General features: G+C 44.1%; 1 protein-coding gene across 7 annotated transcripts in view; it reads right to left on the bottom strand.

Annotated features, from left to right (window-relative positions):
• Positions 1-8690, bottom strand: part of LOC136384689 (sodium-dependent serotonin transporter-like) — a 28095-nt gene extending 19405 nt beyond the window's left edge. For 3 of the 7 annotated variants that reach the window (XM_066355154.1, XM_066355158.1, XM_066355159.1), the window contains exons 1-8: positions 8563-8690; positions 6924-7382; positions 4284-4418; positions 3660-3879; positions 2824-2962; positions 2141-2275; positions 1469-1572; positions 249-376 (exon numbers count right to left, since the gene is read on the bottom strand). In XM_066355154.1, coding sequence (XP_066211251.1) covers positions 249-376; positions 1469-1572; positions 2141-2275; positions 2824-2962; positions 3660-3879; positions 4284-4418; positions 6924-7263 — 1201 coding nt within the window. In that variant the 5' untranslated portion in view covers positions 7264-7382; positions 8563-8690. Of the gene's footprint in view, positions 1-248; positions 377-1468; positions 1573-2140; positions 2276-2823; positions 2963-3649; positions 3880-4283; positions 4419-6923; positions 7383-8095; positions 8239-8562 lie in introns of those variants that run through there. The other 4 variants (XM_066355155.1, XM_066355157.1, XM_066355156.1 and 1 more) reach the window with 4 other exon arrangements.
• Between the last annotated feature and the right edge of the window lie 19065 nt (positions 8691-27755).

The raw sequence follows: 27755 nt of genomic DNA, 5'->3' as shown, positions 1-27755 counted from the left end.
ACGGGGAGAGGAGGGGCCCAGAGTGCATTCAAGACCCTGGCACTACGTGCCAAGGAAGCTGCCCCATCCCCACCATGGCCTGACCCCGGGAAAAGGTTGAGATCTCCAAGGCATTAAATTTCTCTGAAATCTTTGAAAACTTTAAAGAAACATTTAGAAATAATTCAAAAGTTAGATATTGAAAAGACCCAAAGAACAGCAAAGCAGTTCGGTAGGAGTAAGGGGACTTAACAGAGTCAAGGTCTTACCCGCGTCTTTCGCCACCTCGGACACATCTTCCTTTCTCATCTCAGCCATGTATCCAAGCACCGTGAAAATGACAAATCCCGAAAGGAAGCTCGTCATGCAGTTCACCACACTGGTCACCAGGGCGTCCCTGGAGCAGAAAACCCAAGAGGCCTGAGACATTTTCAGGTCAGGAGTCTCCAGCTGTGGCAGGGGTGAGCAGGCTGAGCTCACAAGGACTCCAAGCCTGTCCTGGTGTCCCCTCCCCTCCTCCCAGTGCCTGGCCTCTCAGACTGGTTGGATCAGCCTTGAAGCACAAGCTGCTGTTATCATCACACATGGCTCAGGAGGACAGCAGGTCAGGGCGGGTGTTAAACACAGTCCCATTGTGAACCAGCACAGCACATGCTTCTCGTTTTCAAACAAGCATGCTCTGAAGCAGCACCTGTGTTGGAGTGGGAACCAGAAGGGGACCTCGGTGTCACATTTGTGAAGCCCTCAGATTTAGACTTTTGACATTATGTGCAAATGAGATTACAAGACTGCCACAGTGATATCTTGACACAATAACAGAAGACCTCATCATAGGACTTCTGGCTGGTGCCCTTTGTAAGGCCATGTTGCTTGTGGTGTATGTGAATTCTTTATTTTATTTTTTTTAATAAATTCTGTACTTATCTTCTGAATAACATAATTCAATTACTGCACATTGCCATCTATGATAGAACATAAAGCAAAGTCAACTCTAAAGATGATGAGTGATATTTAAATCATAATTAGTGCCATGCTCTGTTTTGTCACCATTTTTGATACAGTATAAGATTTTGTCACAAAAATTATGGCATTTTGTGTTGGTCAAAATAGTTCAATCATACTTTTGGTGTTTATGTACATAAACAAGTTAACACATTATAATTGTGCTGTTAAATCCAGTAAGTCAAGTCTAAACATTTAATGTCTATTGCAATTTTTATAAACTTGCTTTAGAATTTCTTGATTTTTTTTTTTTTTTTTTAATATACAGAGTCTCTCACAAAACAGAAGTGACCTGGGACCTCTCTCAATCCCTGAGTGGCCTGGGTGAGGCACTGGCCACAGGTGAGTTGGCACCCCTGAGGGTCAGAGCATCAACATGGCCCGAGCCCAGCCAGGTTTGAAGTCATCGGTTCGATCACCTTCTTCCAGACCAGCTGACGGACACTCACCCCACTTTTAAGCTTTGCTTGGGGGCCCCGATACTCACTGGTAGCAGTTGTTGTTGAATTTGTTGTAGCTAGCAAAAGCCAGTAGGACCCCAAAGCCAGGCCCAAGAGAGAAGAAGATCTGAGAGGCAGCATCCACCCACACCTGGAACACAGCAGAGGTGTGGAGCGACTGAGACCGGGGCTGGCGCTGCGTGCAGCGGGGCCGGTGCCCTCGTGCCTCCACCTGGCTGCGTGCAGACACAAAGTCACAGCTCTCAAAGCCCATTCCAGGGAGCTTGTACATGCCGAGTACAAACAATGTGATATCTCTTCTTATCAGGTAGGCAGAAACCAATCCAGTGCCTCAATTTTACTATCTGTGCTTGTAGTTCTGATTTAAAACATTAAAGAATTGCCACAGAGCCTGACCTGTGGTGGCTCAGTGGATAAAGCTTCGACCTGGAACACTGAGGTCGCTGGTTCAAAACCCTGGGCTTGCCTGATCAAGGCACATATGGTAGTTGATGCTTCCTGCTCCTCCCCTCACTCTCTCTCTCTCTCTCTCTCTCTCTCTCTATCCTCTAAAATGAATAAATAAATAAAAATTAAAAAAAAAAAAAAAGAATTGTCACGGAACCCAGATCTGAGGTGTTGCTACCATGCTATTTGAAGGAGTAGCTTCGCTTAGTAAAACGACAGGTAGGTGCACACCGTGCTCCTCATTGTCTTACCCCTGTCTCCAGGAGTTTCTGCCAGTTGGGTTTCAAGTAGAAGAGTACACCCCTCCAGGCTCCAGGAAGGGTGGCGCCCCTCACCAACAGGACCAAAAGGACGGCGTAAGGGAAAGTGGCTGTCACCCACACCACCTGTGGGGAAGGAAACACAAGTTATCACCACATGGAGGTTGGTGTTTTGATTCTTGGAAACCTTCAAGAAAGGAGATCTACATTTTTTTTTTATGTAATTTTAGAAGGCAAGGTGATATGTAGAAAAATCACAGCTTTTATACTTGGACAGGGACCTGACTCACTGCTGGCTGATACTAACTACCTCTATACCCACTTCCCATCCGTGAAGTGGGGAGAGCGTCTCGCAGGAAACAGCCAACCAACCAGCGTGTACAAAGTACTGAACATGGTCTATGATGTGTTTTCAATAAATTATTTGTCATTATTATTAATTGTGACACTACCAGTTGGTTCAAGAAAATTTTTTTTTTAATTATGTAATGGTTCTTGGGATTGGCCCTTTTCTATAACTTCCTAAAAGATTTGGGGAGGAGAGCTTGGGCATCGTGGAATGTGTCTGGTGTAGGAAGAGCGATGTCTGTGGCTGTCTGGGCTACTGAATTCTGAGTTTAGGATCCTCTGGGGCCCCTTGGCCGGCCTGGCTCAACGGGCAGAGTCCTCCTCACCTTGCCAGATGTTTTGACGCCTTTCCAGATGCTGAAGTAGATAACAGTGAAGACCAGCATGATGCAGAGGGTAAGCTGCCAGCTGATGCCCCCCAGGTCCTGCAGACCCTCGGAGCGGTGGATCTGCAGGACGTGGCGCCTGGAATGAAGGAGAAAGAAGGCCGTGAGATGGGCTCGGTCCATCCTGAAGGAGAGACCAGCACATTCAGGCGACCAGCCCTGGGAAGCACGCTCAGCTCCAAGGCAGACTTCTGGGGCTCTCCTTTCCTGACTCAGACTTGACTAACCAGAAAGCATGACCAACACGGCTGGCTTTGGGGTACATGAGGCTTTGTATGTGTAGGTAGCAACCTCTCCCCACCCCCCAAACGAGCACTGTTTGGGGGCTGCATTGCCTGTAATTCCAGCATTAAAGAGTACTCCCTACTCCAGGCATCTTCTTCCAAAGGGTAGGTCCCACTTATGGAGTGAACACATGAAACCAGGAACTGTGTGAATAGTTTCAAACTATTGCAGTGGTCAGAGGCTTTGCTTCTATGAAAAGAAGAAGAGGAACCGAGAGGAGGGCTCAGGAAGAAGGGCGGTTTTGAAGCAGGAAAGAATTTGGAATTCTTTGAAGGTAGGGATGGTCGTGGACACTTTGGACCTGCTTGGCCTGGCACATCGGAGAGGACCAGTCGGCACAGAGGGCCAGCTTAGGGAGCACTCCAGGTAGAGCTCCCCAACTCCAGATCCAAACCGAGGACTGGCCTTGCCCTGGCCTTCCTCCAAAGAAGCCAAACCCCAGGAGGGTGTCCTGCCCTCGACAGACCACCCCCTCACTTACAAGCCCTTACGTGTAAAACTCTTCCGCAGGAGACGTGGAATGGATCGTCCAGGTGACGTTGTCGTCCAAGAAGTAGTTGGTGCAGTTGCCCGTGTTCCAGGGGTTCGTGCAGCTGGTCCAGGGCAGCCGGTCAGTGAAGGAGGAGATGAGGTAGTAGAGCGCCCAGGCCATGATGGTGTTGTAGTAGGAGGCGGTGTAGAAGGCAATGATGCAGGTGGTGTAACCGATCCCTGGGCCAGAGGGCGAGGGAGGCCAAGTGTAAAAGGCAGCCCAGCAGTGAAAGACTAAAACAGGGCTTCGGAGGGTCAGGCTGGGGACTGCCACGCGTTTTGTTCCCCCAAAGACTTATGGGGGCAGCAGAGAAATGGCAATGTGGTAAATGGCTGATATGTATTTGCAAGGTTACATGTTTCAGAAAATGTGTGTGTGTGCTGTTAATACTTTCCATTTTTTCTATTTAGTTTACTTTTGTCATCTCTTCTGTTTCCCTTTGATGGTCTCCTACCACTTGAGCAGACAAAAACTTCGTTATTATACTCAAGTTAGCTACCAGGGTTACCGTAGGGCTGATTCTAGAAGGTCCCCAGCTCCCACTCACCGATGGAGAACCCACGTACTCAAGCCTCTCAGTTACCTTTGAAAATCGGGCAGATTTTCCTCCATATTGAAATGCATCCATTTCGGTGGTACTGGCCCAGCGCGAGCTCCATGTAGAAGAGTGGGATCCCCCCAAAAATGACCATGATGACGTAGGGAATAAGGAACGCCCCTGCAACAGATGAAACGAGGGTCCCCACCGAGAGTCACAGAGCCACCTGGTGCTGAGCGACCAACGCTGGCCGCCCTGGTCTCGGTGCTTCGCCGGAAGTAGTGGTAGATAGACACAGCTCCACAGTGAGAGTGAGGCTTCGGAGGAGGCGGAGAGGAAGTGCAAAGAAAGCTGGGGCTGGGAGTCACCAGAACAGGCTCTGGGACCAGTCCCACTTCTAACTGCCTGGAGCTGCCAGGGCCACCTCTCTCCGAGTATTTCCTTGCCTATAAAATGGCAGGGTGGAGGAGAGCTGAGCCATCCGTCATAACCACCGGAGGGCTTAAAAACACCCCTACCCAGACTTCCTGGAGCAGAAGCTCCAGGTGTGTGTATAACAACAACAACAACAAAAATCTAAGCTCCCCAGGTGATTCTGATGCAACCAGTACACAGACCAGTGTTGGGACACTTGGACCAGATCTCCTGTGACAACCAGTACAACAGCTGCAATAAACTACGAGGTATTGAATTAGTATCTTTGTTCATCCGCATTATCCTTGACTCCAGGCACTTGACTATTGAGAGTTAGCTATTTTCCGGAGTCCCCATGAGTCAGAGTGCTCCCTCCTGAGCCATTTTTGCAGGTGTGTCTGACCAGGGTAGTTTGTCACAGACAGAGAAAGGGCAGAGCTGCTGCGTCTCTGGCGATGCTGGTCTCTCCTGGCTCTCATGGCTGAGGCAGGATGTGGAAATGCCAAGTCAGGGATTGCTCACCTGCAGTCTGAGGCCCAAAGGCCCAAAGGATGGATTGGCTCTGATTTTCCCTGACAACTCTCCCTCCCTTAAAGCACTTTGAAACTAGAAACCTGAAGTCAGTGCTGCTCAGAAAGTTCCTACCTAATTTACAATCACTCTGCGGAATCTGGGTTGAGAATACAAACTACTCTGTGTCGTCATGGTGCCATTTGTCCAAAGGGTTTGCTTGCCTGGCCTCACCATAGAGAACAAGTGTCGGGGAGACGGCACTGGTGACCCGGCCCCTTAGCTAACGCTCAGGCTAAAGGTGAGTCCTTCCAGCCTGGAGATAAGGCGACTCCAACCTCTGCTCCTCCAGGCAGGGAGCGCCGGCTCCCCAACGCTCACAGCAGGTGCCGCTTTTGCAGCTGCGTGGACCATGGCCCTTGAAAGCAGCGAAGGCAAGCAACTCTGTGTCAGACCATGGACCTCGTTTTAGCTGCACTCCTAAGCCTGTTGCCAGAACACCTGACAAAATAAAATTGATTACTTTTACTCCCATCTTTCACTTTTCCCCTATTCTGATAGCAGGTCTAATGTCAACACCAAGGCCCCATAGCTACTCACTCCTCTCTCTGGGGCTCCTATATCTATGCCTATAGTCAGCTACTGTTTTTCATAATCTACAAGTTCACTGTTCTGGAGATGCTGGGGTAGAAGGAGGAACAAGAAATAGTTTTTGGTCTCAAAAATCTAACCCTCGGCCCTGGCTGGTTGGCTCAGCAGTAGAGCATCGGCCTGGCTTGCGGGGCACCCGGGTTCGATTCCCGGCCAGGGCACATAGGAGAAGCGCCCATTTGCTTCTTCACCCCACCCCCTCCTTCCTCTCTGTCTCTCTCTTCCCCTCCCGCAGCCAAGGCTCCATTGGAGCAAAGATGGCCCGGGCTCTGGGGATGGCTCCTTGGCCTCTGCCCCAGGCGCTAGAGTGGCTCTGGTTGCGGCAGAGCGATGCCCCAGAGGGGCAGAGCATCGCCCCCTGATGGGCAGAGCGTCGCCCCTGGTGGGCGTGCCGGGTGGATCCCGGTCGGGCGCATGCGGGAGTCTGTCTGACTGTCTCTCCCCGTTTCCAGCTTCAGAAAGGTATGGAAGAAGGGAAAAAAAAAAAAAAGAATAAAAAATCTAACCCTCTTGTTGGAGGTATAAGACACACCCATGCATTATCCGGGATCGGCATTAATGTCACACTGTGGCTGAGTTCAGCCTAGACTGTCCCTTAAGACTCTAGATCTGAGCTGATGCCTTCTCTGATCTCACATAGAACTGAAGGCCCAGGAGATCTTGACCCAGCACCACCTCCCAGTTTTCCTAATACAGATCTATTCTCTCTGGACTCCTCTGAGCAGAACCTGCCCACAGGAACGGAAGAGCTCAGTACGGTGCTGGTGGTCATCCCTCACATCTCGCTGGGTAGAGAGCGGAGCTTGGATAACACAGGGGCGAGAAGGGAGCTCTTCAACACATGGAGCGCTAATGATGTCAACATTGCTGAGGTCAAGTTTGGGAGATTTCACCCAACCTCATAGCCCAGAGACCCTCAGACATGAAGACTTAAAAGTGGTGGCTTACTGGAGATTTACCTTTTAGATATACTTCTAAGTCTAAGCAATCATATTCCCAGACTCAGATCAGTTAAACAGGACAGAAAAGATGATTTATCCTCTGGCCTCCCAAGAGGCTCTACAGATCACCCCTGCATCAGAACCTTTGCTCGTGCCTCATGATACTGACCGCCTCCATTCTGGTAACATATGTAGGGAAAGCGCCAGACGTTGCCCAGGTCCACAGCGTAGCCAATGACCGACAGGAGGAAATCCACCTTCTTGCCCCAAGTCTCCCGTTCGCCTTGGTGAACCTCAGTCCTCAGGGCAGTGGTGGCAGCCAGGTTGGAGTGCTGAGTGTCATTTCCCTCACTGGGGCTGGGAACTGGTGAGTAGCCATTGGATTGCTGGCTGGACTCCACCTTATCCCCAGGGGCAGGGACACCCTTCTCTAGGACTCCCTTTTCTTGACAGGGTCCCCCATCTCCATCTTTACACACTGACAGCTCCTTCTGGGAACCCAAGGGCATGGTCTCCGTCCTGCTTGCTAGTGATGATCCTGCGGCTCATCTGCCGAAGACCCGACCTGAATTCTTGGTGCACGGTCTGTGGGAACTGTCAGGGCTTCATACCGATGGGATTGAGAGCTCTGTTGGAAAGGCACACAGAGAAAGGAGAACAGAATTAGGCATTTTACTTGGTTTTGGTACTAACTCATCACACATCTTAAATTAACACTGGTTAATGAGATCTCTTAAATGTGAGACATCCTATTTGCTACATGAAAGTCAATGAAATAAATTACATTTTTCAACCTATATAAGATTTCAAACCACAATCAAGCAATTTGAAAAGTAAAAAAACAGACCCTGGCCGGTTGGCTCAGCGGTAGAGCGTCGGCCTGGCGTGCGGGGGACCCGGGTTCGATTCCCGGCCAGGGCACATAGGAGAAGCGCCCATTTGCTTCTCCACCCCCCCCCTTCTTCCTCTCTGTCTCTCTCTTCCCCTCCCGCAGCCAAGGCTCCATTGGAGCAAAGATGGCCCGGGTGCTGGGGATGGCTCCTTGGCCTCTGCCCCAGGCGCTAGAGTGGCTCTGGTCACGGCAGAGCGACGCCCCCTGGTGGGCAGAGCATCGCCCCTGGTGGGCAGAGCGTCGCCCCTGGTGGGCGTGGTGGGCGTGCCGGGTGGATCCCGGTCGGGCGCAAGCGGGAGTCTGTCTGACTGTCTCTCCCGTTTCCAGCTTCAGAAAAATACAAAAAAAAAAAAAAAGAAAGAAAAGGAAAAAACAAAACAAAACAAGCAAACACGCACAGCAAATTGCTAGGGTCCTGCTTAAGCTCTATTTAAGAACCAAGTACTGACTTCATTCTGGGACGGGAAGCTCACACTGGAGTAACTCAGAAGAACGCAAGAAGAGGGTTTGCTTCCACAAAGCTCCCAGAGCACTTACTTGGCTCCAGATGCTGTGCTGGGAAGAGAAGAACAAATAAAGAGGCTGTTTCGGCCTGCAAGTACAATAGGACAGTTCTCTCATTTAAACCGAACACACAAAGTATATTCTATGTAAACTATAGATGTGACTTTAAGAGAAAAAGAACAAAAGATAGACGTGAAAAGGCCACCCTTTGTAAGACACCCCTGGCTCCTGTCACCTGGCTCTTAGAGGCCTTTGGGCAGCTTCTAGCTGCTTCTGGCTGTGCCTGGTCTATCTGTGCCTCTCCTTCCTGTGTTCCCATTACACCTCCGCAGGTCCTACTGGGCCTTCCATGGCTCTGCAGCAGAGTCAGGGAAAAGACCTCTATGGCTCCAGATGCTGGTATGGCTGGTACCTCTGTCCCCATGCGCTGTGGTTGGGAGGACTGGGCTGGGGCCCCCCGAGCCTTCATATCACTGCCATGGGCTGGGATGCGGGGAAGTCAGCTCAGCTCTCTCTCCTCTGGATTGAGGTGTGAGACGTTAAACATGGGGTAGAAATCCAAGCCCTTTTGGACTTTAAACCTCTGGCCTGTTATAAAATAGTAAGCAACAAAACTTGCCACCTGATTTCATTTCTCCTGGGCCCTTGACTTTTCAAACTCTGGAAACAGTTTGAGAGTTGACATATGTTTCTGCTTAGTTCAGGTCACCTACCTTTCTAGGAAAAGACATCTAGAGATGACCGCCACCCTTGTTCATTCTGCAGAGATTCACACTAACCTTGCAATCCAACAGTCGGAGGGTGGCTAGGAATTGGTAGCTAAGAAAAATGGCAGTATATGTGTCCTGTCTATTTGGAGCTTTCCGTGATATTCACACATGGAAATTTAAAGACCAAATAATGATGAGTGAAAAGTTAGAACACAAAGAAGTAGATTCACACAGATGGTTACAGACATAAATATTGGCAAGAATTAGACATGAACACCAAGGGACACAAGGAATTAAGGTTTTGTGTTTGTTGTTGTTTTTCTTTTCCGTAAAATATAAATATAAAATAAAAATGTTTAAGAGATTGCTTGTTGTCCAAAAGATTACAGCGGCCCTGGCCGGTTGGCTCAGCGGTAGAGCATCGGCCTGGAGTGCGGGGGACCCGGGTTGATTCCCGGCCAGGGCACACAGGAGAAGCGCCCATTTGCTTCTCCAGCCCCCCCTTCCTCTCTGTCTCTCTCTTCCCCTCCCGCAGCCAAGGCTCCATTGGAGCAAAGATAGCCCGGGCGCTGGGGATGACTCCTTGGCCTCTGCCCCAGGCGCTAGAGTGGCTCTGGTCGCAGCAGAGTGACGCCCCGAAGGGGCAGAGCATCGCCCCCTGGTGGGCAGAGTGTTGCCCCCTGGTGGGCGTGCCAGGTGGATCCCGGTCGGGCGCATGCGGGAGTCTGTCTGACTGTCTCTCCCCATTTCCAGCTTCAGAAAAATACAAAAAAAAAAAAAAAAAAGATTACAGCAAAAAGAGAAACCAGTTCTGTGGAGCTAGAGGGTGTGTGTGTGTGTGTGTGTGTGTGTGTGCGCGCGCGCGCGCGCGCGCGTGCGTTCACGCATGTGTAAGGAGGCAGGGTAGCAGTCCTGAGTTCCACCTTATCTAGCTGTTTGGTCCCCACCCCTGACCCTATCCTGGGCACAAGGATACAAACACCACTCATAAAAGAGTACAGATTTCTGACAGAGTGATCTACATGAAACCCATTCTTCTCGTGTTTACGCTGCTGCCCAGCTTCTCCCTGCTTCCCCCCTCCTTGGGACCACAACTAGACTTGATGACTTTCGAAGCTAGCCACACATCCTTTTATCTACCATAAGTAACTATGAAGCCAAGAAAGTTTCTTTTTTTTTTTTTAGAGAGAGGAGAGATGATGAGATGTCAATATATTTAAATGTACAGCTAAATTCAACCAGAACTTGATAGTCTCTGGCTGTGTGGTTTGAAGAAGGTCTCTGTACTCCTGTCTGGCCTAGAATCAACAACATGCTTTCTGCATTGCACACCGAAGAACTAAAAGACCAGATGGTAGAGATAAAGAGCTTTATGACGGGCAGCCAGATGGCAACCAATGACAGTCTGCCCCTGACTGAGGCCCCCCGTGCCTGATCTTTCTTTTTTCTACCTTCAAAATTTTACTCAAATTGTTTTCTTCCTATCTTTAGTACTGCCAATTTCCTTGCATTTAAATTCAAGCTCCCAGAGCAAAGCATCACCCACCCTTGCTCCAACGTGTCCACCAGAGTCTGTGGAAGGGAAACATCATCCGTGTCCAAGGAGGCATTGGTGGGAGAATGAACATTTTGCCATACTAGTGACTCGTGGCCCTCTTGCTGCAGGGGTGGAATTATTTGTTCTAGGTTTCACTTACTTTCTCCCTTGGGGCATTCTGCAGGAAAGTTGGGAAATGGATGTGTCGGTGAACTTCTGGGGGTTGGGCAATGTGTATTCTTCAGGGTCCTAGAGGCTCAGCCCCAAAGGCACCTGCTCTTGATTTCCCAGCAACTGTCATGAGCAGCCCCTGTAAGACTGCACATTATCCTTTAGTGCAGGGGTCCCCAAAATTTTTTCACAGGGGGCCAGTTCACTGTCCCTCAGACCGTTGGAGGGCCAGACTATAAAAAAAACTATGAACAAATCCCTATGCACACTGCACATATCTTATTTTAAAGTAAAAAAACAAAACGGGAACAAATACAATATTTAAAATAAAGAATAAGTAAATTTAAATCAACAAACTGACCAGTATTTCAATGGGAACTATGCTCCTCTCACTGACCACCAATGAAAGAGGTGCCCCTTCCGGAAGTATGGCGGGGCCGGATAAATGGCCTCAGGGGGCCACATGCGGCCCGTGGGCCGTAGTTTGGGGACCCCTGCTTTAGTGTATAGTCTGAGCATCGCAAAGGTCTTATTTCCTGAAATGTCCCCAGCACTTAGAAAGAAAAAAAAATCAACAGGCTAAAATGGCCCAGGTTGTAACAAAACAGCATCCCTCAGAGCTGGTCTCTCCAGAGGCTGGTCTCTCTCCAGCCAGCTCTGCTTTCTGAAGTTCTCCTATTGTGCTCCCGCTCTGCTCACAGAACCTGGGATGCAAACACGTAAGTTACAGACCCTTGAGGCCAGGAAATTGGTGGACATGCACATTTTTTCTTCAACTCACTCCTAGGCCTCCCCCAGGGAGAAGGAAAGTCCCTCCCCATTACCAATTGGGTCAGCCAGGAGCAGATGGCCTGGTCCGCTTCATCCTTCAGCCTGCAGGATGCTGCCTATGAATCCCCACCCCTTTCCCACATTCCTGATTCTACATAGCACTTTCCAGGTATTTCTACTGAGACTAGCAGATAACAATGATTACGAGCAAGCTGGCCCAAGAATATAGAAGGAAGAGTCGTTAAGGTTGGTTCCCAAGAATGCTCTCTTGAAAGCATTCTTCTTTAAAAAATATATTTGGGGCCCTGGCCAGTTGGCTCAGCGGTAGAGAGTCGGCCTGGCGTGCGGGGGACCCGGGTTCGATTCCCGGCCAGGGCACACAGGAGAAGCGCCCATTTGCTTCTCCACCCCTCCCCCTCTCCTTCCTCTCTGTCTCTCTCTTCCCCTCCCGCAGCCAAGGCTCCATTGGAGCAAAGATGGCCCGGGCCCTGGGGATGGCTCCTTGGCCTCTGCCCCAGGTGCTGGAGTGGCTCTGGTCACGTCAGAGCGACGCCCCGGAGGGGCAGAGCATGGCCCCCTGGTGGGCAGAGCTTCGCCCCTGGTGGGCGTGCCGGGTGGATCCCGGTCAGGCGCATGCGGGAGTCTGTCTGACTGTCTCTCCCCATTTCCAGCTTCAGAAAAATACAAAAAAATAAAAATAAATAAATAAATAATATATTTGGGATCCAAGATAGCAGTGAAGTTGGTAGCTATTACACTCACCTCCCCCCAGGACCGAACTGGAATTACAACTAAAATATAGAGCAATCAACCTGAATAACCAACTGAAGACTAGCTGAAGAGAAGTCTTAATACCAAGGAGTCACAGAAAGAAGCCACATTAAGACTGGTAGGAGGGAGGGTGGAGAGGTGGAGAGGGCTGGCCTTGCTCTGACAGGTGGCAGCTGAGAGTCCAGAGGGTATCTGAGCTGCAAAGGTTTTCCCAGAGAAATGTGAGGTCTCAACCCCAAATCGAGCTCCTCAGCCCAGAGCACCAGAGCTGGAAAGAGTTGCCCACATAATATCCGGCTGTGAAAACCAGGGCGATTCTGCCTGGCCTGTGGTGGCGCAGTGGATAAAGCGTCAACCTGGAACACTGAGGTTGCCGGTCTGAAACCCTGAAATTGCCTGGTCAAGGCACATATGGGAGTTGATGCTTCCTGCTCCTCCCCCCTTCTCTCTCTCTCTCTCTCTCTCTCTCTCTCTCTCTCTCCTCCTTCTCTCCTCTCTAAAATAAACAAAGTCTTAAAAAACAACAACAACAGGGGGATTCTGCCCACTGGAGAAGATGGGAGTATCCTAGAGATACAGGTGCATTCATAAAGGACCAACACACAGAATCTATTTGCAGCCACTCACCCTGGGCTCCAGCAGAGGGAAAGCAAAGCAGACTAGACTCGTGTGAGGAGAGACGGGGGTTTGTGCCTCCAGGGAGAGAGCTAAAAGGACATTTGCCAGAATCCCTGCGCTGAGTTCCTCTCCCACAGAGCATTCCCTCCTTAAGGCATCAGCCTGTGGGAAAGCAGTAGCTCTCCCATCTGGACTCCCTGTCACCCCACCCTGCGGAGCTTGGGCTCTGCTGAGAAGTCAGCTGCCTGGACCAGGGTGTAGAAGTCTGCGCGGACTTAAGGAGTGTGAGTGACTGGGTTGTGTGGCTTTGGGGCAGGGACCATTTCCCCCACTTTCCCATAAACCAAACTAGTGCTTCTTCTTCATGGGAAACCCACTAGACCCACTTTCTGGGATCCCACTTGCACCACCCTCTTGACTCTTAGTGGTGATGTGTGGGCAGAATCTGGGACAGACTGAGTTGTGTGGCTCTGGGGAGGATGCTATTTACTCCACATTTCCCCAGCCCTGACCAACAGCACCCTTCATGGGAGATCCACTACCAGTAGCCGGCAAAGCGCGGCTCGCGAGCCACATGCGGCTCTTTGGCCCCTTGAGCGTGGCTCTTCCACAAAATACCACGTGCAGGTGCTACCTCGATAAAGAATGTACCTACTTATATAGTTTAAGTTTAAAAAATTTGGCTCTCAAAAGAAATTTGAATTGTTATATTGTTGATATTTGGCTCTGTTGACTAATGAGTTTGCGACCACGGCTTAGCCCCAGTCTCCTAAATCCTGGTGGCCCCACCCTGCTGCAGGAAGAATCTGGGACAGACTGAGTTGAGTGGCTGTAGGACAAGGGACATTTTTCCTTCATAGGCCAATCAACACAGAGCCGTCCCTTCACATGACCAAATCATTGTCTGTTTGTGCCGGGGTCCAGCCCCGGCGGGGGGGGGGGGGGACCAGGGGTCCCACAGGAAGAGACGGCGTCGGCGAAATCGAGTGAGAGAGCTGAATTCTTTTCTTTCTCTTTATTCTCTAGTTAGCATTTTCTGCCAGGCATCTCCGCCAATGGCTGGTCTAACTTTACTTTTTATGCACACACACTAAGTTACAATCACATGGTATTTTGAATACATCATTGTTTTAGTTTCACTATGGTTACATATTTCTAGATAACAGTTAATTCATATCTATAAGCTACAAATCAGGTGGTAAGTCATTTAAAGTACAGTTATACAATAACTTGAATAGTAATAACAATATCGGTACAAACTTCTAAAAGATTAGTACTAATTAATAACTCTATTTTACTGTTGTTGTGAGTCAAGGGCGCAGAAAGAGATAGCAGACAAAATCATCAAGGACTAGCAAAGGACCACCGCTTGCTCAGGCAAATAGCTTTGAGTTCATGTAGTGTCCTAATTCTTTTTCTACAAGACTACAAAAGGCTTGCTATTTAAGAAACTAACATAGCATTAAGAGTAACTTTTACTTAAAGATACACAGAGTGCACCTGCAAGATAACTAGTAGCAACATAATATCAGAAGGCATTAATTGCTATTGCTGCTATGAATCCCACCACATTCCTCTCCTTATTCTTGGAAAATACAAAAATCTCATGAGAATGTTTTACTGAGAAAAACCTAGCAACTGCCTTCAGTGACAAAACAAGTCTTTTAACAAAACATTCTTTACTTGCCAGCTGCGCTCCTATCCAAGGCCACGCAACAGGCCACTCCACTATACCTTACCTAAGATTCTAATGTCTAGTTAAACTTTATTCATTTACTATATTCATACACTAGTTAAGTTCTAACTTTATTCTTTCTAACATGATTAATAAGAAGAAATTCTCCTACAAACTTAACCCTTTCTTTATGAGGGATATCATGGCCAGCCTCTTATGTTTATGAGCCCAGTTCAAGGGGCTTACAGGCTTTTCTGTGGAACTTACACCTTCTGTCTCATTTCCAAAGAAATTACTACAAATCTACAGGGAAAGCACGGTACTATTATCCCTGTGCCATAAATAATAGCACACACCCAGAAAAGGGGGGAATATAAGGCCAGATTAATTCAAAAGATCAAAGGGGGGAGTATCGTTGTGCCTTTCCTTTGCGGTGACTTTGTCAACCTGCAGCCGTTGGTCTTCATTGCGGTGACTCTATCAACCAGTAGCCATCGATCTTCTTTTGCTGTGACTTTGTCAATCAGCAGTTATGGATCTTCTCCTGCTGTGACCTAGTTAGCCAGCATTAGTGGATCGGCTCCCGACATGTTTGGAACTGATAAACTCTGATGGCCTCACCCTGACAATTCCCTGAGACCCCATCTCACTACAAATGTATAGAGGTACCCAGCAGGTGGCAACTACTTTGATATACCCAGGGACATTTGATATGTGGCCTCAGACCAAGTACTGGCACTGAGTTTGAACCTGTATCTATCTGGTGAACACCACTCGCCCCTACCTGGTGACTCACTGAAAACATACCTTATGCAATTTGAATACTGCAGAGGCTTTTTTAGTGACTGAGCCTAACAAACAACCAACAGATAGAGACAGATTTGGGGGCCTTGGGCCTTTTGCTGACCTGGCCCTGGGCTCGGTGTTAGTGGAAGCCAGCCTTGGTATGCAGCTTTGTCCTTCCCATCCATACCAAGACCCATTAGAGGGAGCCACAGACTGTGAATTGTTTTGTAGCTCCAAACAGGGTGCCCAGGACCAGTCACAGGCAGCATCTGACATTGGCATGTACCAGTCCTTCCCAAGAGGCCTCTGAACCAACACACCCAGTGGCTAGCTTCAGACAACATCAGAGCAGGATCCAATTAGCTTCACAAGCAGCATACCCAAAGGGAGACCTGGGCAAGCCCCAGAACCTGCTGAGGTGAAGTTCACTTTGTGTAGTCAGCACCTGCACAGCACCACATGCACTGCGGTCTGGGTTCATCCTCACACTCAGCCAGCCTGAGGGTCAAACCCCCAACACAGGAATGGGACAATAGCAATCAATATTCAATTACAACAGGAGGGCCCGTATAACCTGCACAAGGCACATAGGTCAGGTGATCAAGGAGACTGTGCCGCTGGGTCCCACAGGACACCTATTACTTAAGGCCACCCTCCCAAGACTGGGAGACATAGCATACCTACAAAATACCTAGAAACAAACACCAAGAGAAAGCCAAAATGAGGGGATAAAAAGCATGCCTCTAAATGAAAGAACAGGAGAACTCTCAAACAAACAAACAAAAACAACTAAATGAAATGGAGACAATTTATTAGATATAGAATTCAAAAACTATGGTTATAAATTGTGTTTTCTTTTTTTTTTGAATTGTGAGCATTTCTTCTTCTTTTTTATTTTTATTTTATTTATTCATTTTTATTATTAGAGAGAGAGGAGAGAGAGAGAGAACAGAGGAAGAGGAGGAAGCATCAACTCCCATATGTGCCCTGACCAGGCAAGCTCGGGGTTTTGAACAAGCGACCTCAGGGTTCCAGGTCAACACTTTATCCACTGCGCCACCACAGGTCAGGCAAATTGTGTTTTCCAAATGCTGGCCCATAGACCAGTGCCAGTCTACCAGAAATTTTGCGGCAGTCTGCAAAAGAGTTAACCACTCTGATGTTGTATAAAGATTATAGCGTCTATAATCACTGGATTTATAATCTTCATACAACATCGAAGTTATTAATTCTGTCATGGACCAGCATGAACTTTTTGGCAGACCAGCAGGGGTCCACAGGCTGGTGACTGAAAAACACTGCCTCTTAGGTAGGACTGCTTTCACTCTGTCCCTTAGATTTGGGTTGTTTCCTTATTTTCATTTGTTTCAAGGTACCTTTCGGTTTCTTCTCTGATCTCACTCTTAGCCCATCATTGTTTAGTAGCATGTTATTCAGCCTCCATGTCTTTGTGTATTTTTCAGTTGTTTTTTCTTGTGATTGATTTCTAGTTTTCATACCATTATGGTCAGAGAAGTTAACCTGATATGATTCCAATCTTCTTAAACTTATTGATACTGGTTTTTGTCCTAACATGGGGTCTATCCTAGAAAATGCTCCATGTGCACTTGAAAGTAGTGTATATTCTGATGCTTTCAGATAAAATGCTCTGAAGGTATTAAATCCAGTGTGCCTTTTATGCCAGCTGTTCCCTTATGGATTTTCTGTCTGGAAGATCTGTCCATCGATGTAAATGGGATGTTAAGTCCCCTACCATGACTGTATTATTGTTGATCTCTCCTTTTCTGTCCAGCAAGATTTGCTTTATACATTTAGGTGCTCCTATGTTGAATGCATAAACATTTACAAGGATTATATTCTCTTGTTAGGTTGATCTCTTTATCCTTCTTTGTCTCATATTACAGCCTTTGTTTTAAAGCTTATTTTATCAGATATAAGTATTGCTACCCTAGCTTTTTTTCATTTCCATTTGCATGAAATATTTTTTCCATCTCTTTACTTTTAGTCTGTGTGTACGCTCCCTTCTTCAGGTGGATTTTTTGTAGGCAGCATATATATTGGTCTTGTTTTCTTACCCCTCAGATATCCTATGTCTTTTTTTTTTTTGTATTTTTCTGAAGCTAGAAACGGGGAGAGACAGTCAGACAGACTCCCGCATGCGCCCGACCAGGATCCACCCGGCACGCCCACCAGGGGGTGATGCTCTGCCCACCAGGGGGCGATGCTCTGCCCCTCCAGGGCGTCGCTCTGCCGCGACCAGAGCCACTCCAGCGCCTGGGGCAGAGGCCAAGGAGCCATCCCCAGCACCCGGGCCATCTTTGCTTCAATGGAGCCTCGGCTGCGGGAGGGGAAGAGAGAGACAGAGAGGAAGGAGAGGGGGAGGGGTGGAGAAGCAGATGGGCGCTTCTCCTGTGTGCCCTGGCCGGAAATCGAACCAGGGACTTCTGCACGCCAGGCCGATGCTCTACCACTGAGCCAACCGGCCAGGGTCTCCTATGTCTTTTTACTGGAGCATTTAAGACATTTACATTTAAAGTGATTATTGATAGGTATGTATTTATTACCATTTTATTCTTTATAACTTTGTTCCTCTTCTGTAATAACAATTGTTCTCTTTCTTCTTCTTCTTTTCTTCTTCAGATCCTTTTAACATGTCTTGTAATACTGCTTTAGTGGTAATGAACTCCTTTAACTTTTTCTTGTCTGAGAGCTCTTTATTCTTCCATTTTAAATGATAGTCTTGCTGGGTAAAGTAGTCTTGGTTGTAGGTCCTTGCTTTTTATCACTTTGAATAATTCATGCCAGTCCCTTCTGGTTTAAAATGTTTCTGTTGAGAAATTATTGGATAGTCTTATCAAAACCTTCTTGTAGGTAACTAGCTCTTTCTCTTATTGCTTTTAACCTTTGGCATCTTAATTATGATGTTTCTAGGTTTGGGCATCTTTGAGACTCTCTGTGTTTCTTAGACTTGTGTGTCTTTTTCCTTCACCAGCTTAGCAAAGTTTTCAGTCATTATTTCTTCAAATAGGTTTCCAATCCCCTGCTTTCTCTCTTCTCCTTCTGGTGCCCCTATGTCCCAAAGGTCCCTTAAACTATCCTTATTTTTTTTTTAATTCTTTTTCCTTTTTTGTGCTCTGATTGGGTGTTTTTTGTTACCTTGTTCACCAAATCATTGATTCAGTACTCTGTTTTATCCAACCTATTATTTATTCCTTCTAGTGTATTCTTTATTTGAGATATTCTTCATTTCTGACTGGTTCTTTTTATGGTTTCTATGTCCTTTTTCATGTTGTTGCAAAGTTCTCATTAAGTCCTTGAGTATACTGTAACCAGTATTTTTCAACCTCTAGTCCACCAGAAAGTTTGTGCCAGTCCATGAAAGAGTTAACCATCCTGCTGTTGTATGAAGATTATAGAGTTTACAATCATTGGGTCTATAATCCTTATACAACATCAGCGTGGTTAACTCTTTTGCAAACTGGCATGACATTTTGGATGGACCAGCACTAGTCTGCAGACCTGCAGTTGAAAACCACTGCCCTATGCTGTACTTTACATCCCCATGACTATTTTGTAACTACCAATTTGTACATGTTATTCCCTTCATCTTTTTCAAAACCTTCCAAAACTGAATCAGAGTATCTGAATAGACCTGTTCCAACTAATAAAATCAAAGCAGTAATAAAAACACTACAACAAACAAAAGTCATGGCCTGATGGCTTCACAGATGAATTTTACCAAACATACAAAGAAGAAGTAACACCTATGCTCCTCAAACTATTCCAAAAAACTTAAGAGGAAAGAAGGTTCCTGAGTTCATTTTACAAGGTCAATGTCATCCTAATTCTTATACCAGACAAAGACAGTATAATAAAAGATAACTGTAGGCCAATATTCTTGATGAACATAGTGGTTAAAATCCTCAACAAAATATTAGCAAACTGGATCCAGAAATACATGCAAAAGGTAATACACTATCATCAAGTGGGATTTATTCCAGGGATGCAAGGTTGGTACAATACTTGCAAATCAATAAATGTGATATACCACATAAACACAATGAAAGATAATAATCACATGATCATATCAATACAGAAAAAGCATTTGATAAAATATAGCAGCCATTTATGATAAAAAAAAAAAAACTCTCAGTAAAGTGGGAATAGAGGGAACACACCTCAACGTAATAAGGGTCATATATAACCAACCCACAGCCAACATCATACTTAATGGATAAAAACTACAAACATTTCCCCTATGATTAGGAACAAGGCAGGACTGTATGCTTGTACCACTCTTGTTCAACATAGTACTGGAAGTCCTAGCCAGAGCAATCAGACAAGAAGAAGAAATAAAAGGTGTAAGGTCGGTGGATAGAGGGATAGTCATGTGGAGAACTCAGACCCGCCCACTTTGGCTAGGACCGGCCACAATCAAGCCCGCCAAAGGAAGCTTCCCAGGAACCATTTGGAAAGAAGCGATCATCTGCCAGCCAGTGAAATTTCACCACATCATAGTAGCTCCACTTCCCTAGAGGGACCCTTTAAATATCTCCCACGCGGTTTAATCCGTGCAACTTCCCTGACCTCCATCTTTCACCTCTATCTCTCTTTCTTTCCTCGGGGCCAGGGAACCTTGCTGGGTGGGGTGTGCACTCTGTACTCAATAAAGCCGTTTACTTATTCCACACTTTACGGCTCTGGCCCGTTCCTTCCTTCTCGGCGGGGAAAAATACCTTACAAAAGGCATCCATATTGGAAAGGAAGAGATAAAACTGTCATTATTTGCAGATGACATGATATTGAGAATCTTAAATATTCTACCAAAAAACTATTAGAACTGATAAATAAATATAGAAATGTAGCAGCATACAAAGTAAATATCCAAATATATTTTTACACCATTTTTTAATTTCTTATGGCCTATCTAGATTTCACTCTCGTTTAAGCTTCACTGCCTCCTGGAAGCTTGTCCTGTCTTCTGGTCTATCTCAGCATCTACTCTGACTTTCTCCATCTCTAGATACTTAGACCTCAGTTTTTGGCTTTAAGCCATATGCCAACTCTAATATTTTTTTAGTGTATATCCTATCATATATTCTACTTCTTTTCTCTTTCTCTATAGCAAGCACAAAACTAGAATATTATTTATGTATAATAAATACTCTCTGAATTAGATCTGACAGTTATTAAAAGAGACATGCAAATAAATAAAGTAAAAGTTAGTTGTGAGATGTTAACTACTGCTTAAACTCAGGAACCGAATTAATGTTAAAAATGCCTGAGGTTGCCAGTCTCACACATATAAGGTGCTTGGAAGTTGCAGTTCCATCTTAACAATAAGTAAAAAGCTGAACAGACTGAAAAATCAGCAATTCTTTTTTGATTATTAAGAGAGGAAAGAACAGGGTGGAAACTGCTGTGCCCCAAGATTGAAGAGGGAGGTGAACGTGAGTCATTGCAATTTATTGGAGCAGAGACTCGGGAGGAAATTAGTGAAGGTATAGTAAAACCTGACCTGGAATTAACAAATTGCTGGAGGCTTGAACCCCATCACTCTAAGAGTTAAAAAGTACAGGGGGAACCAGTCATAAGGGAACCCAACAGGCCCTGGCCGGTTGGCTCAGCGGTAGAGCGTCGGCCTGGCATGCGGGGGACCCGGGTTCGATTCCCGGCCAGGGCACATAGGAGAAGCGCCCATTTGCTTCTCCACCCCACCCCCTCCTTCCTCTCTGTCTCTCTCTTCCCCTCCCACAGCCAAGGCTCCATTGGAGCAAAGATGGCCCGGGCGCTGGGGATGGCTCCTTGGCCTCTGCCCCAGGTGCTAGAGTGGCTCTGGTCGTGGCAGAGCGACGCCCCAGAGGGGCAGAGCATCCCCCCTGGTGGGCAGAGCGTCGCCCCTGGTGGGCGTGCTGGGTGGATCCCGGTAGGGCGCATGCGGGAGTCTGTCTGACTGTATCTCCCCGCTTCAGGAAAAAAAAAAAAAAAAAAAAAAAAAGGAACCCAACAGTGTGAAGTTTACCTATAGAAGCTTGACCAGGTTCCCACAGTAAATATCAGAGAAAAATCCCCTTGAGCTTTCAGCAGGAGAGAAGAAAAGAAACCATTCTGAGATACCCCAGAGCACTCTGTACATTTTTAACCAGGCCTGCCCTCTGGGGAAACTAGTTAACCAAATCCTAACTTGCTGAGGTTTTATCAGAGCCTAACTGGCTTAGGAAAGAGGAATACCTACTCCAGCTCTTTAGCCATCCTGCTCCACTTAAAGGGGAAGAATAAAAAAGAGAAACATTAGTGAAGTCCACAGTCCAGGGGTATAAGATCACTGAAAGACTGAGACCTAATCATAGGACCATAGAATGTCTTACCTTTCCCTACACTCCGCCACCACGTTACTAGGGCCTGCTTATAGCAGTTCCTTTTGTCCAGTACTTCATGTTCATTTAGCAAAAAATAAATAAAAAAATTACAAGGCATACCAAAAGTTAAAATACACACACACACACAGAAAATTTGAAGAAAGAGAGCAAACATCAGAACCAGGCATGACAAGGATGTTGGACTTATCAGAGTGGGGATTTAAAACATCTATGATTAATATACTAAGAGCTCTATGGGTAAAGTAGACATCACGCAAGAACAGATAGGTGTGTAAGCAGTGCAATGGAAATCCTAAGAAAGAACCAAAAAGAAATGTAAGAGATTGGAAGCCTGACCAGGCGGTGGCGCAGTGGATAGAGCACCAGACTGGGATGCAGAAGACACATGTTCGAGACACTGAGGTTGCCAGCTTGAGTGCAGGCTCATCTGGTTTGAGCAAAAAGCTCACCAGCTTGGACCCAAGGTTGCTGGCTCGAACAAGGGGTTACTCAGTCTGCTGAAGGCCCGCAGTCAAGGCACATATGAGAAAGCAATCAATTAACAACCAAGGTGTCGCAACGAAAAACTGATGATTGATGCTTCTCATCTCTTTCCGTTCTTGTCTGTCTGTCCCTGTCTATCCCTCTCTCTGCTCCTGTAAAAAAAAAACAGAAAGAGAGAGAGATTGGGAAAAAATAAAAGAAACACTGTAACAGAAATGAAGAATGCCTTTGACAGGTTTATTAGTACACTAAGCATGCCTGAGGAAAAAACATTGCAAAGCTAGAGAATATATTCATAGAATATTTGAAAATCAAAAAGCAAAGAGAGAGAAGACTGAATTTAAAAAAAAACCAGAAGAGAGTATACAAGGACTGTGGGACCACTAAAAAGATGCAACATACATGTAATAAAAATACTAGAGTCAGAGGAAAGAAAGGAACAGAATAAACATTTGAAACCATAATGACTGAGATTTTCCCCAAATTAATGTCAGACACCAAACCATATGTCCAGGAGCTCAGAGAAGACAAAGCAGGATAAATGTCAAAAAATATATCTATATATAAAATATATATTATAATATATATATACCTAGTCATATTATTTTTAAACTGCAGAAAATCAAAGATAGAGAGAAAAATCCTGATAAAATCAAGATTAAAAAAATATCTGACCTACACAGAAGCAAAGATAAGAATTATATCCCACTTCTTAGAAACGTTGCAAACAAAAAGAGAGTGGAGTGAAGTATTTAGTCTTGAGAGAAAAATACCACCAACCTAGAATTTTGAACCCTGTGAAATTATCCTTCAAAACAGAAAGAGAAAGACTTTTATTAGACAAACAAAAATTGAGGGAATTTGTTGCCACTAGACTTGTCTTGAGAGAAATGTTAAAGTAAGTTCTTCAGAGAGAAGAAAAATAATTAGGTCAAACTTGGATTCATATAAATCAAAGAAGAGCATTGAAGAAGTAATAAATTAAGGCAAAATAAAAATTTTTATTTTTAAAATTATTAATTGTTCTAACAGATAATAGTTTGTTCAAATAGTAATATAACAATGTATGCATGTTTATGTATACATTTTATGTATATATATGTTTATTGGTATGTATGTGTGTGTATATATATATCATATATACAGAGAGAATAAATGACATCAATAACACTAGGGATAAGAAAAAAGAATTAGAATTATTTTATTACAAGGCACTGACTTTACCTGTCATGTATGGTGTTATATTAGATAAGCTGTACATGTAATTTTTTTTTTTTTTTTTTTTTGCTGTAAATGTATATTGTAAACTCTAGGGCAACCACTAAAAAATGTTAAAGAAAGCCTGACCTGTGGTGGCACAGTGGATAAAGTGTTGACCTGGAAACACTGAGGTTGCCAGTTCAAAACCCTGGGCTTGCCTAGTCAAGGCACATATGGGAGTTGATGCTTCCTGCTCCTCCTTTCTGTCTGTCTGTCTCTCTCTCTCACCTCTCTTAAATGAATAAATAAAAAATATTTTTAAAAAATGTTAAAGAAAAAGAACATGAGCGTATTACCCATATGCTAAGAAAAGAGAGAAATGGAATCATAGTAAACACTCAGTAAAAACCACAAAAGGCCGAAATGTGTGGAAGACCAAAAAAAGGAACAAAGAATACAGGCAACAAGTAGAAAACAGTAACAAATACAGTAGATATTAATGTAACTATCATAGTTGGAGGCTTCAACTCTCCTCTATCATAAATGAACAGACCCAGCAGGCAGAAAATCAGTAAGGTCATAGTTGAACTCAACAATAATATTAAACAACTAGGTAAAATTGATATTTTTGGATTACTTCATCCAACAACAGCAGAATACATGTTCTTCTCAAGTTCTAGAACATTCACTAAGATAGACTACATATGTGCCATAAAGCACACCTTAGTAAAATTAAGAGAATAGAACTCAGACAATGTCTGCTCACAAACAACATGGAATTAAACTAGAAATTAATAACATAAAAATAACTGGAAGGGCCTGACCTGTGGTGGCGCAGTGGATAAAGCGTCAGCCTGGAAACACTGAGGTTGCCGGTTCAAAACCCTGGGCTTGCCTGGTCAAGGCACATATGGGAGTTGATGCTTCCTGCTCCTCCCCCTTCTCTCTCTCTCTCTTTCTCTCTCTCTCTCTCTCTCTGCCCCCCCTCCTCTCTAAAAAGAATAAATAAAAAAATAAAAAAATAATAATTAAAAAAAATAACTGGAAGATCTCTAACTATATGGATATTAAACAACACACTTCTAAATAACATATGGTTTAAAGATGAAATTTCAAGAAATTTCAAATATTTTGAACTAAATGAAAATAAAAACACAACTCACTAAAATTTGTGGAATGCAATAAAAGCAGGGTTGAAAAAGAATTTTATAGCATTGAATACATACATTAGAATAAAAGAGAGATCTAAAATAAAAAAAAATTCAAGTTTCTACCTTAAGAACTTAGAAAAAGAAGAGCAAATTAAAACTAAAGTAAGCAAAAGAAAAGAACTAATAAGAATTAGCAAAATTTAACAAAATTGTAAACAGAGAAATCAATCAAATCAAAAGCTGGCTCTGTGAAAAGATCAATAAAATCAATAAGCCTCTAATAAGGCTAACTATAGAAAAAAGAAAGAAGGCACAAATTAATATCATAAATGAAAGTAGGGGTTTTACTAAAGAGCCTATGGACATTAAAATGGTAATCAAGAAATACCATAAATAACTCTCTGCCTACAAATTTGATAATCTAAATGAAATGGACCAACTCCCTGAAAGACACAATTTGCTAAAACATGTAAAAAAAGAAATATATAATCAATTAATGTAATTCATCACATCAATAGAAAACATTACATGAGCATATCAATAAATGCAGAAAAGCATTTGACAAAATCCAACACCCATTCATGATAAACGCTCACAGTATACTAAGAATAAAGAGGAATTTCTTCAACTTGATAAATACTAACTTTAAAAACCTATAACTAATATCACACTTAATGGTGAGAAACTTGAAATTTTCCAACAAAAATCAGATACAAGACAAAAATGTCCCTTCTCTCCACTCCTTTCTAACATCAAACTGAAAGTCCATGTGAATACATTAAGACAAGTAAAAGAAAAAAAAAGGCATGCAGATTTTGAAGAAAGAAATAAAACTGTTCATAAATGGCATGATCATCTATTTAGAAAAATCTGAAAGATCAACAAAATACTGAACTAGTAAGTGATTATAGCATGTTAGCAGGATACAAGATTAATACACAATAGTCATATCACTTTCCTATATACCTGCAATGAACAGAAATTTAAAAGTAAAAACAAAATATTATTTACATTAGCAACCCCCAAAATAAAATACTTAGGTATAAATCTAACAAAACATGTACAAGATTTATATAAGGAAAAAATACAAAATTCTGATGAATGAAATAAAAAAAACTAAATAAATGGAGAAATATTCCATGTTAATGGATAGGAAAACTCAATATTGTCAAGATGTCAATCCTTGCCAACCTGATTTTTATATATTCAATATAATCTCCATCAAAATCCCAGCAAGTTGCTTAGTGAATATCAATAGACTGATACTAAAGTATATTTAGAGAGGTAAAGACCCAGAACAGCCAACACAATATTGACAGAGAAAACCACAGTTGAAGGGCTAAGACTACCCAACTGGAAGACTTACTTTAAAGCTATAGTATAAAGACAGTGTGGTATTGGTGAAATAATAGACAAATAAATCAATAGAACAAAATAGGGAACTTAAAAATAGAGTCACATAAATATAGTTAATTGATCTTTGACAAAGAAACATAGGCAATACAATGGAGCAAAGATAGTTTTTTCAACAAATGGTGCTGAAACAATTGAACATCCCCCCCCCCCAAAAAAAATCTAAACATAGACCTTACACCTTGAGCATAAAAGTCAACTCAAATGAATCACAGATATAAATGTAAAATGCAAAACTATAAAACTCTTAGAAAATAACATAAGAGAAAACCTAGATGATCATGGGTAGGCAATAACTTCAGATACAATACCAAAGGCACGGTCCATGAAGAAATAATTGATAATCTGGACTCCATTAAAATGAAAAACTTTTGTTCTGCAAAATAAAATGTCAAGAATCAGAAGACAAGTCAGATACTGTGAGAAAATATTTTAAAAGACACATTTATTATAAGATTATTATCCAAAATATAAAAAGAATTTACAGACACCTCACCAAGGAAGATATGCAAATTTCAAATAAGCATATGAAAAGATGCTCCACATCTTCGGTCATCAGGGAAATGCATATTGAAACAATAACGAGATATGGCTGCACATCGATTGAACGGCCAAAATCCAGAACAATGACAACACCAAATGCTGACGAAGATGTGAAACAACAGACACTTTCATTTATTGCCAGTTGAACAGAAAATGGTACAGCCACTTTGGAAGACAGTTTGGGGGTTTCTTATAAAACTAAACATACTTTTCCATTTATGATTCAGTAATAGTGTTACTTGGTATTTACCCAAAGGAGCTGAGAACTTATGTTCACAGTATAACCTGCACACAGTGCATATAGCAGCTTTATTCATAATTGCCAAAACTTGGCAGCACCCTCCATTGGTAGGTGAATGGATAAATAAATTAAAATAAATCCAGACAACGGAATATTATTCAGCATTAAAAAGAAATGAACTATCAAACCATGAAAAGACATGGGGGAAACTTAAATGTATATTACCAAGTGAAGGAAGCCAATCGGAAAAGGCTACATATACTGTATGATCAAGTATATAACATTCTGGAAAAGGCAAAACTAAGGAGACAGTAAAAAGATCAGTGGCTGCCAATCCTAGTCTCTTTCGTATTGTCTCACTTTATGACTTACCTATCTCCAGACAGACCCCTGGCCTATTCAGGCTTCACCAACATTTCCTTTGCTGACATCCCTGTGGTGGTTTCCTCTGGACAATGGCATCCCACAGCAGTGTGGGACCCGACTACCCAGACTGCAAAGTGCCTTGAGTCCGAACCACATTTCATGACCCTATATTCAATCATAACTTAGCAGGCCTGAAATTCTGAAATAAGCCTTAGAGAGAGAGTTATCAGATTTCACAAAGAAAAACAAAACAAAATAGAATATCCTGTTAAATTTTAGATAAATACGGATATTTTCTTAGTAAAAGCATGTCTCAAATATTGCATCACGGCTGGTATTCTATCTTGCAACCCTAATACATGGAAATCAAGGCCCCCGGCAGGGGTCGTCAAACTTTTTATAAAAACCGCCCACTTTTGCAGTGCTGGTCAACCTGGTCCCTACCGCCCACTAGTGGGTGATCCAGCTTTCATGGTGGGCCAATCGCAGCGCTGTTTGGTTGCGCGGTAGGGACCAGGTTGACCAGCACTGCAAAAGTGGGCGGTTTTTATAAAAAGTTTGAAGACCCCAAGATCCCAAGCCAGAAGAAAGCAACAGCAGAACGAAGTAAGCTCTCCTTTCTCCCAAAACCATGTACAATGTTCTTTTCTGCAAAAACCACAATGTCTGTAGTCCAGACATGTTGAATCAGAACAAGGATGCAGATTATCAGGGTGTGTGTGTGTGAGGGGAGGGGGTAACCTGGCATGTGCTCTTTTATAGCATTGACTAAATTAATTTGGGCCACTA

The sequence above is a fragment of the Saccopteryx leptura genome, chromosome 13 (assembly GCF_036850995.1).
Source record: "Saccopteryx leptura isolate mSacLep1 chromosome 13, mSacLep1_pri_phased_curated, whole genome shotgun sequence".
In the NCBI taxonomy this organism is placed as follows: Eukaryota; Metazoa; Chordata; class Mammalia; order Chiroptera; family Emballonuridae; genus Saccopteryx; species Saccopteryx leptura.
The sequence above is the reverse complement of the archived record's forward strand: the minus strand, read 5'-3'. Positions and strand labels throughout refer to the sequence as shown.